Source organism: Fusarium flagelliforme, assembly GCF_020744385.1.
Source record: "Fusarium flagelliforme strain FIESC 12 MPI-CAGE-AA-0113 chromosome Unknown B0J16scaffold_6, whole genome shotgun sequence".
Taxonomy (NCBI): Eukaryota; Fungi; Ascomycota; class Sordariomycetes; order Hypocreales; family Nectriaceae; genus Fusarium; species Fusarium flagelliforme.
Window position 1 is genome coordinate 3,303,241 of NW_025763508.1, and position 10,745 is coordinate 3,313,985.

Genomic DNA, 10,745 nt, shown 5'->3' on the forward strand with positions numbered 1-10,745 from the left:
TAGATAAGATAGCTTATAACAAGAAGACTCAAAAACCCACTACGTGATCTCACCGCTGCGATTGCATTGGCATTGGTAAGGGATTTCAGCTCCTGACTTTAGAGTTGGGACTTTGGCCACTAGGCTCAAAATCACAACAGCGACAAGGGCGGTAAGGAAATAATGTGTTGGTGCACCCTTGCAGGCTTGTTGTCCTGTTTAAGGGGTACACGTTGCAAGCCTGAAGACCCTGAGTAGCTGAACGTTTATTGTCAACCGAGCGACTGGGTCAATCGCCCTGACCATTAAGCCATGTGGGCTTCTTTCACCGTTTTTTGTCGCAGATGCTAAAGATTATTGGTACCAAGACGCTGGGAATCGCCGATTTAGCTGACTCATTGACTGTGGCTTGCTGGAAGTGCGGGTCTTTATTGACTCTAATACGCCACAGCTGAAGACTATTTGATCGGCTAAAGTCAGAACAGATCCAATTCCCACATTTGCCAGGCTGCCAGGGTGGAAAAACTGAATTGGCATCTTTTTAGTCAGGTTCCAGAACCTGCGGCTGAGAAGAAGTACCGTTCAGCTTATTAACTAACGAAGTCTAACGAGCATGCCCCTGTTGTATTACAGGTCCAACCGCACCCTCTTATCGCGCCACGAATGTCACACTGGGTCGATAGCTTCGGAACCTAGTAGCTTGATCGACTAGTATCTTACTTGTATGTTGATGTTGGGAAACACAGTCTAGAGACAGGAGGCAACCCGATCGAATGGTACACGAGATCGTAGATTCCCATTGCTGGCCACATCATTTAGGCAAAGTTAAGCTTGCGCTTAGATTATGAATCTATCCTCCTTATCGTGTTCCTTGCAATCTCATTTTTGCAGATTCTTGTTCGTATCAAAGGAACTTTTTTCTTGAATCCTTCATGAGCGGATATTATTAACTACCCTTTCAGTCCGGCGGCCCGACGCCTCCGTCAGCTACTCTGGGCCTGTCTTGGCCCATATGTAGGGCGTACAAAAAAGTAAAGTAAACAAAGCGCTGGTGGGTTCAGCTTATCAATTGTCAGACAGCGGGCCAATTGCCGGATAATCTGACCCTAGCGCCTAGTGCTTGGCCTCATTTTCAAAGAGGCAAAGCCCGGAAGGATGCTGTTCTGCCTCCGTGCGTCATTTGTCTTCACATGCGGGTTTACCTGACACTGGGCTAGTGAGTTTTGCTTGTGTTATTAATTACCACCGGGCTGGCTGAATTGCAGACTACTGACAACAAGATGTGGGTTAATAACCGGCATGTATGTACCTCAATCTATGTTTAGCAACGGTATTTTAGCAGTAGGGCTCTAGTAATCTATATATTTATTCAATTATGCCCGTTTTCCTTTTCGTGGGATCAGCACGAATATTTCCCAACATGTCACTTCCATCAGCATCATCGTCTTCCTCTAGTCTGGACTGTGGCGTTGACGCCGCTAAACTAGAGGCAGCAAACCGCTATTTTCGATGGAACTTATTATTTTTATCAACGATCTTCATCTTCCTTTGTTTCCCCATATGGATGCCCTTTGTTCCTGAAGTTAATAAAGTTACCAATGTTGTCATAGTGGTTATGATCGGGCTTTTCCAACTGGTCTGGTTAATAGCTACTATATGCGCCATCCGTCGAGCACTCGTTATCAATGCCCGAAACAAACTCAAGTCTACGAAGGCCCAGGATGTCGAAGCAGCGGTCGAAAAGGTCAACGACCACTCAAACATACATCATATCGTTGCTATGACCTTATACAAAGAGCCTATGAGTGTACTGTCAACTACCTTGGACTCTCTTGTGCAGCAGGACTGTGCCAAAGCTCATCTATGTGTTATCATCGGCATGGAATCTCGCACACCGGACAAGGAAACCAAACGAGACGAGATCTACACTAAGTACGAAAACAAGTTCCTTCGTCTCATCGTTACCTTCCATCCCTCAGACGTTCCTGGTGAAATCCCCGGCAAATGCTCCAACATGAACTACGCATGCCGTCAAGGCCTACAAATCCTACGTCAAGACGTCAACTACAACTACGGGGAGCACGAACACATCTTTACCAACTGCGATTGCGACGCTGTCTTCGATCCCGAATACATGCTCGAACTGGAGACGGAATACTGCAAGCTAGATACTGCCGACCGACACTCCTCTATCTGGCAATCTATCATCATCTACAAACGCGACTCCATGCCTTTCTTCGTCGACATTACGGGTGTCTTACGGACCTTCTTCTTCATGGGTGTTTTGATTCCTTGGAACATCAACCCCATGTCCCATTATTCTTTAAGCGTTAAGCTGCTTGAGGAAGGTGCATTTACTCATCCAGCCTACCAGATGGAGGATATCATTGCCTTGATCCGCTATACTATCATGACGAAACGAGAGATCCGCATTCGACCACTGAACCTCATCTCTATCAACGGTCCTACTTCCGGTAGCAACTACGCAGATGAGATTCGGGAATGGGCTCTTCAGATTCGTCGATGGACTATTGGTGCTGGCGAAGTCTTCCACTACTTCATCGTCAAGACTTACCGCATGCCTAGCCTCTATCTGTCAATTAGTTGGGCAACTCGCTTTTTCATCTATTACGGGCTTGTTCTTTGTGCCAGTGCCATATTCTCCGTTCTTTCGCCCATCATTGTACAGCTCATCAACACGGCGGCTGCCAAACATGACCAACTATTCATCAGCGATTCTCTTTTCACAACAATCTGCTTCATCTTCCTGGGGTCGCAATATGCGTTCTTTCTTGTTGCCACTGTCCTTGTCCGTTGGAGCCTACCGGTTCCGGGCAATGACAAAGACGATTACAATCGAGGTCTTCACGGGGTGTCAAGAGGTCTGTTGCATTGGATTCTAATGTTGCCAACTATCATTGCCTACAGCTTTGTGGAGCTGTACTCGTTCTTCGAGCTAGCTTTCAGAGGGAAGAATGTCTGCAAGCACAATGCTGCTAATAAGAGCAACTTGGTTCTGGTGGAAGGCAACGGGAGTGCTTGACAGCTTCACAATAGGGATCCACAAGTCCGCAATGCAGGCAGGAAGAATCACGTGTAAAGACGGAATGGCATATGATATAGATTGATATTATTACTTGATAGATTATTTAATTAAGGAGCGTTATTTTATAACAGAACATTTTTATCCTTCCACGATCTGGGTGAATGAAGCTCTTCCTGACTTTCACTCGCTGATGTCGCTGTTGTCTTTGAGATCTTGACTTCCCATTTTGTTTCCTTCTTAATACCAGCTTCAAGGTCGCTTGGGAAGAAGCTACTTCCCTTCTTATCATGAGCACCGGGGCGGCTGACTGATGAGAGGGTGTATGCGTCACGGCTAGAGAAGGCCTTCGGAGTTCCAGGTCCAGGAGTACGTGCTGATCGGCCGTAGCCGTAGGCGGAGGGACCGTTGGAAATAGGCTTGCTGGTGAGACCGAGATGGAAGGCGGCTTGTTTGAGAAGGGGTCGCAGGGTGGCCATGCTGCTGGCGGTGATTGCCAAGCCTTGCTCGATGGTCGACCAGATTGCGATATCTGTGGTGTTCCAGAGAAAGTCGGGCTTTCTCAAGAGAGGTAGGTAAGGGAAACGTGCGATGACGGCAGCGCTGGCACTATACTCGTGATTAGTGTCCGTCTTCAAAACGAACTCGTCATTAAACTTACACGCAACCCATAGCGAGAAGAGGTATCAGGCAGTACTTGGTCTTCTTGCGCAGTTGCAGGTTCCAAACAATGAAGCCTGGAAGAAGCGCGAAAACAAAATCAGATCCTACAGCGAAAATACTGTAGAGGACAGCGAGTGCGATGACTACTGTGGGATCAATGCATGTACCATCTTGTCCCTTATCCCAGAAAAATGAAACGGGATGACATTGGAAAACGGTGACGAAAAAGAAAATGGCGCCTGACAAGGCGGTCGAGAACATGGCGAGGTAAATGATGATACGTTGAATCTTCTCGGTCGTGACTCGTAGGAGGAAGTATCCAATCGAAAGCTTGCAGGAAATCATAGTGAGGCAGTACCAAAGGTAACAGAACCACCAGCACTAAACACATGGTTAGATGAAGGGATGCATCAATTGGCAATTGAGTCTCTTACCATCATGGCGGAATAAACTTGTTCAGTCTCCAGGTCGTCATGGTGGCGGCCCGTGCCGATGGTGACGCCAAGAGTAGAGAACGTGGCATACAAGGTAAAGAATATCTGTTCGTCCAAGGTCAGTCACAAAACCCTCAATGGGATGAAACGCATAAACATACCGTGGCAACCACCATGAGCCAGTCATCTATCCTGAACGCATTGACCATGAAGCAACGCACATAACATCGCAGTATGCACGTAACTAAAGCCATGGAGTAGAAGGCAATGTTCACTCCCATGAGCTCAGGGCCCCTGTTCTCAATTTGTGCCGCCATCGTGGGACAGCTCAGTCACTCAATCGTTCCTACTGATGGGAATAAAGTTTGGACAGGACCGAGATCCTATTCTGTGAGTAAAGCAAGGAAGGGTGACTTTAAATGAAACTTTGATTCTCGCCTATCAAGCATTATGCCAGCCAAGGTTTCTATAGTGGACTCTGCATTATGTCCTACCTGCAACATCCCCGGCCGACCGACTGTAACCTGCACGGTATCACAGATGCATATTGGATGGGATAATTGTATCATGCATATGTTTTGTTTAATTGATTGCTCTGTTGAGCTTTTTACGCCGCGCTTGCGCAGTCTTTCTGCCAGGGGCGAGACAGTAAAATCCGGCTTGGTATGCTCAAGTCAGGGGACTTTCCCCATCAGGGGCTCGTCCGATGTAACCCTACCTGAGTTCCGCGTTTTAACTAGTCCCACTGAGGATTTCCTCCGATCGATCCCCTGCGAACTGCACTCGCTTTGACAGAGACCTGCCCCATCGTGCCCCTTATATCAGACTTGAGATATAAACCGAGAGTCGCATGGACTGGAAAACATTCTCCTTCGGTACTTCGTCTAGAGTTTATATGCGGATATCCGGCCTGAACACGTGCTATGGATAGTAACGCTAAGCCTGATGTGTCGATATTCCCTGTCCCCACCTCGCCTCTCCCTCACGTTGCCGGAATTGCAAACTCAATCCGGTAGTTCAAGATGACGTGACATGCAGATTGCAACGTACGTCTAGAGTTTTATTTCCTCCCTAATCCAGTGCCAAGTCGCCACCGTTGCCGCTAAAGATAAGAACCTGGGTTAAAATGGAATTTAAGTCAGTAGCAATGTCCGGTTAAAGAAACTGTTTTATGCATGCAATTATAGTAAAAAGCATTTAAGAACGCTTGTCTTTGCATGAGTCTTAAATGTCGGACGGCCCGAAGTTCTCACTGCAGGTCAAGAATGGCAGAATCTAGATCTGTGGCTGTGGTGGTTCGCTTAAAACTCCACGACTCCAGAAAGGTATGCAAATCGGCCATCCAAGCAGCCAAGGCAGTGGCGCTGCCATGAACTGCCATACTAAATTAGGGCTGAACTGGAGAAAGTTTCAGATTAATCTCTTGAACTCATCCTGTAGATAGATACTTCCCATTTTTGTTGAGGCATATATCGTTGTTTGTTTCAATCCAGGGTTGCGATTCAAATATGCACGTATGGTTGGTCCGACTCAGGTCCAGTGATGCTTTTAGTGTGCGATCCAGTGAGGGGCTGGAGGGGTAATAGTCGGACGAACGCCTGGACCTGCTTGGCTTGGGGACGCGTTGCACGGACCCGTTTATCTGTGCCATTGGCAGTATCACCTGCCTATTTATCATCAGGATCAACCTATAGGGCCAGAAGACTATGGAGGGTGACAGTTTATCAGAAAGAGGAAGTTGGAAATATTCAACAAAGTACTGTCACATTACAAAATCCAACATTGAAATTATAGCAGGTCATAAGGAGTGGTGACGTAGTGAAAACACATACAGACACAGATTCATGTTACAGCTCATCTTTTTGAAAGAACATTGTTACCACACTTGTGTATCCGTGGTAGTGATAGAAGCGAAAAGTTATTTCCGAAATTGGTGATTGTGTTCAAGAAAGTGATATTTGTTATGTTCCGGTAAGGCTATTGGCACAACAATTGCCACTATCGTCCTCAATCAGAAGACAAACAATTGCTACTTACTGGCCTATAGCAGTGACTAGAGTTCGCATGAGAAATGTCAGTTGCAATTAAGGTAGTCTTGAAAAACAGAGATTATAAGCATGCAAATGTATTTCAGTATATACGGTGGCTTACCCTACAAAGTGGCTGTAGCGCAACGTCCAATCTGGTCTAGGCTAAATTCAGTTAGTGTAACGGTCACAGTTGAAGTTCAACTTCCGCAGTAGCGCGCAGATCTTCCGCGATTGGACATACTAAGATTAGCAACAAATACAGAGCACAAATTTACACCTCATGATCAGCATACCCTTTCAAGTCCAATACCCTCGCTTAAATGTACAAGGTTACAGCGCAAAAGGGTCTAACTTCCTATAGTTTATCACTCTGCACGTATATCTCGCTGTATGCAATAGAGGATCAAATAAAACTTGGGAGTGAAGTTTATATGTAGCCAAGAAGGTAGCTCAGAGGAAGGGCCGGTATCAGGAACAACAGCTACTAGCCAGCTCAAGTATATGGGAGTTCTAAAGCTATGCACAGCTATACCGCCCTGCCGATACCCCTGACCTCGTTGATCGCGTCCATGATAGTTGTGTTCTTTACTGAATCCACCAAGTCATCCATGCTCACCCTCTTTCGATTTATCCTACAAGATATGTCCAAGTTCGCTTTGTTTTTAATCAAAAATATAGCAATATCCTCATGCGACTGCGAAATTGCAATGTGCAGGGCTGTCTGCCCACTTCGGTCACGGGCATCGATATCAGCATCCTGATGAATAAGCATTTCGACCATGGCGACGCTTCCTTGAGAAGCTGCGTAGTGTAACACAGAGCGCTTCTCATGATCTACCGCATTGATTAGTCCTGGCATCTTCCAGAGCAAAAGTTGTGCTGCTTTGGTATGGTCTCCGACTACAGCCCAGTGAAGTGCCGTGCGATTGTCGACATCCAGCTTGCTTGGGTCTGCCCCTTTGCTGAGAAGTAGCCATATCGCGTCTTCGCTCCCTTCTGACGCCGCTATATGTAGCGGCGTGTGACCAAGCGTCTTTGTCCGAGCATCAACCTTTGCGCCATTCGCTAGCAAAATCCATAGTACATCGCTGCCTTTGATTGACTGGTTGGATGTTTTTGCTGCGACGTGTAGAGCTGTCATACCAGTGTTATCTTGCACGTTGACGTTAACTTTTGCCTGAAGCAGCACCCAGGTCGTCATGGGGCATCGATATCTAACGGCCAACTGCAGAGCGGTTTTTCCTTCTTCGTCAGGCTCGTCCATGTTTATCTTCATTCTTGCTAAAAGAGTAATGATGTCGGAACGTCCTTCGGCGGCTGCCCACCGGAGTAATGTCCAACCGTCTTGCGTTGGAGACGACACAGATGCCTTGTTTCGGACCAGGATTTCAATGATCATCTTATAGCCCAACTGAACCGCCCAGCGCATTGCAGTCCAGCCATGACCATCTTCGGACTCGGTTCCGGCGCCGAGTTGCAAGAGGTTTTGAACCAATTTGGCGTTTCCCTTTTTGACAGCTACAATGAGGGGTGTATATCCTTTGATGTCTGCCAGTTCAAGAGCTGCATAGCCAGTTGAGAGAAGTAGATATATGATGTCGGTATCGTCCTTATCAATTGCGATATGCAACGGTGTGCTTTTGCAGTCATTCTGCACATTCAGGTCCGCTTGTTGCGCTATCAGAAGCTCCGAAAACTCGCGATGGCCACGAGCAACAGCCCAATGCAGAGGGGTTTCGTTCCGCTTCGTGCGAGAATCGATGTCAAGGGATTTCTGGAAGCCCACCGCCTTCTGGACCAGACTAGTCAACCCAAAATATGCAGCAACGTGTAACCCGGTGAACTCCTCTTCTCGTGAGATTTCGGCATCCTCCATAGCTGATACTGCATGGTTTAATTTGTCCTTGTTCTCATTCTCGGAGAGAAATTTCCATGCAAGCTGGTAAACTGGGCCTTTCACCTTATCCGTCATGTGCCATCCCCAGTTACTTGCAGCATAACGGAAAAATGGATAATTCTTGGTGAAATGCTCAGATGCACTTTGGGATGTCGTCCGTTCCTTCCGAGGCTTGATGGGTATTTCGATCAAACAGCGCAGACATACTTCAGTCATGAGCGAGTAGGCGTCTCTGCATTCCCCCAGTAGGTTTTTCTTCAGATACTTTTTAGCTGTCCTGTGCGCAAAGTGGAGGAAAGTTGTCTTCTTCTCAATGACTCCGACGACCATGCCTGCACAAACTGATGTCAGAGCCCATTCCGCCTCGCGACCCAATGTGACCTTGGGTATCACATATCCCGACATATTGAGTTCTCGCGAAGCATTCTGAATGTACAGTGCTTGTGTCACCTCCGCTATCGTGAGAGGTCGTTTGGCAAAGGTGATCCATGAGAGTAACATAGTGGCTGTATTACGCTGTTTATCATTTTGCATCTCGATTCGTTCTAATGCTGCTTTGTATACCTGGCTTAGATCGCCTGAAAGGTTGTCTAATGTGAACTCGAATTCTTCGAGTGTATGTGCAGATGCTAAGTGTGCTATATGGAGGTGAGCGAGGAGGAACCTGACATGTCAACATGGCCACCTTTCTTTCAATTCACAGGTAACTCACAGTCCATCTGATCTGCTAACAATACTATTGAGAGTATGCTCATAGAACGAGTTGTTATGACGATGGCCCTCGTTAACAATAGATCGCATGACCTGCCGGGTATTGATGAAGTTTCTGAGGTACGCCGATATGTCGTCGCGGTGTGCTTTTATCTCAACCTCGCAATCCGGTCGAAGCACCTGAGAATGTAGGCCTGCCCTTGTGGTAAAAAGACTGTGAAATGTGCGTGGAAGCTTGCAACAGATGTCAAGAAAATCGTAGAGGGTGTTGGTACTTGTGTCACTGCAGCATTGGTCAAGCCCATCGACTACAAGGTAGATGCGTCGAAATTCCATAGCTTGTGAAGTGATCATATGGACGTACTCCCCATCTTCGGGCAAAGCTGCCCTTTGTCTCCATTCCTCGAACTTATGTTGGATCTCATGTGAGACTTTGCGTGAGCAGCGCACAAGCTGTATGAGCAGACTCGATAGTATGTTAGTTAACGTTTGCATGTTCTGCTTCTTGTAATCGAAGTAAATGTAGAGGCAAGCTATATTGCGATCGCTGTAAAGCAGATTGTGACGATTTTGGAGATAATGGATGACAATCGAGCTGTTCTCAACTGTTAGCTACAAAATTTGCCTACTCATGATGTTTGCTGTTATACATACGCGAGGACTGATTTGCCCGCGCCAGCTATATCTTGTCAGCAGTTAACCTAGTCCTCCTTTAGTTTACTACGTACGGTGCCCATAAGCTAACAGCTTTCGTAAGTCCCCATCTATCCAGTCAACGATGGCAGGGAGCTTCAGAAACCAGCTACCTGACGCTGGGGACTTCTTTGCAACCCTCAATAGCTCATGCAGCTTCTCATCGAAACGAGGCGGCGTAGCTATAGATTCGAGCCATTCATAAATGGTGGTACCTGTGTCAGTAGCTTTTGCATGCAATTAGACTAAGGCAGGCGCAGCAGAATATTCAAATGACTAACAGCTAGTAGTGGATTGATGGACGTGATATGCTATGATAGAGACATCAGCACCCTACTGCTGGCTAAAGATCTTTGACATGTCCATACCGAAATTCATACTCTGGTCAGACTTCCAAAAGTTGCCCCCCACATTGTTAAGCATAGTGCCTTCGGTGCAAAGGAATCCATTTGCATGATCGTTGTTGGTCTGTGTGACAGTACTACCATTTGTCTCAAAATCAGAGTCCGGGATAGACGGCTCGACCTGTGAGAGCCCATTGATAGCCTCCTCAAGTTTCCTAACGAGCGGCTCCGTTGTTGCCTTGAACGTCTGGTGGATTGCAAGAGCCTTGAGGCTGTTCATTATGGCGCTCGTTAAGGTCTCAACTCTGTGCGCTTTTCCCATTGGAACAACCACTTTATGATAGAACTTTGCCAGTGAAGACCAATCTTTGGCTTCGCCATTATCTTCTTTCTTCTTCCACTTCATTCCGGTCAAGATCTTGTTTAGCTCCTTGAGCTTACTTTCGCAGGCTTTAAGGACTGGCTCGATGGCGCGTATCTCAGCATCGCTTGGGAAGTTGCAGTAGAGCTGGCGTTGAGCAATTTCAATCGTTTCCCTCACAAGGGGCAAGTTTCGCTCAACCTCTTCAAAGGCTTTCGGCAATCCTTTGATTTCGCGGATAGCGCCGTAAGTTGACAAAATCGAGTCAACAATAGCGATGATGGCCGCGATAGTACTGAGAGGATCCATTATTCAGAAGTAGGATATGTAGAATGGTTTAAAGTTGGAACAAGCAACGGTCTGAATTGGCCAAAAGCTATAAGGATCAGGAAATGGTAATTGAGATTACCCCTCTTCTCGTACTTACGGATTGCTATAACCTGTCTCCCTCTTATTACATGTACATACGCCTTTCGGGCGGTGCGATGGACCGTAAATGCACGGCCTGCATATTGGTGGTCAGCGATGATCCAGTTTTCAATCCCCTGGGTGGTGGCCTCATTTTGATGCTGGCCCCGACAGCCTGATTT

At 46.8% G+C, this 10,745-nt stretch overlaps 4 protein-coding genes across 4 annotated transcripts; 1 reads left to right on the forward strand and 3 right to left on the reverse strand.

Moving 5' to 3' along the window:
• The first annotated feature begins 1,403 nt into the window (after positions 1–1,403).
• On the forward strand, positions 1,404–3,142 carry B0J16DRAFT_348156 (uncharacterized protein). Its single transcript, XM_046128683.1, has one exon. It carries the CDS (start codon positions 1,544–1,546, stop codon positions 3,020–3,022), a length of 1,479 nt encoding a protein of 492 aa, XP_045980672.1. The 5' UTR covers positions 1,404–1,543; the 3' UTR covers positions 3,023–3,142.
• A 2-nt stretch (positions 3,143–3,144) lies between these two features.
• On the reverse strand, positions 3,145–4,483 carry B0J16DRAFT_348157 (uncharacterized protein; the record flags this gene model as incomplete). The annotated part of the gene is made up of 4 exons (XM_046128684.1): positions 4,281–4,483; positions 4,120–4,224; positions 3,684–4,066; positions 3,145–3,631 (listed from the first exon to the last, which is right to left on the reverse strand). Exons 1-4 carry the CDS (start codon positions 4,434–4,436, stop codon positions 3,148–3,150), a joined length of 1,128 nt encoding a protein of 375 aa, XP_045980673.1. The 5' UTR covers positions 4,437–4,483.
• Positions 4,484–6,777: 2,294 nt separating this feature from the next.
• On the reverse strand, positions 6,778–7,812 carry B0J16DRAFT_403554 (ankyrin repeat-containing domain protein; the record flags this gene model as incomplete). The annotated part of the gene is made up of 2 exons (XM_046132724.1): positions 6,778–7,142; positions 7,455–7,812. Coding segments are annotated over 2 exons (723 nt in total), but the record flags the coding sequence as incomplete, so codon positions are not given.
• Positions 7,813–9,729: 1,917 nt separating this feature from the next.
• On the reverse strand, positions 9,730–10,557 carry B0J16DRAFT_348161 (uncharacterized protein). The gene has a single exon (XM_046128685.1). It carries the CDS (start codon positions 10,462–10,464, stop codon positions 9,784–9,786), a length of 681 nt encoding a protein of 226 aa, XP_045980675.1. The 5' UTR covers positions 10,465–10,557; the 3' UTR covers positions 9,730–9,783.
• Positions 10,558–10,745: the final 188 nt, after the last annotated feature.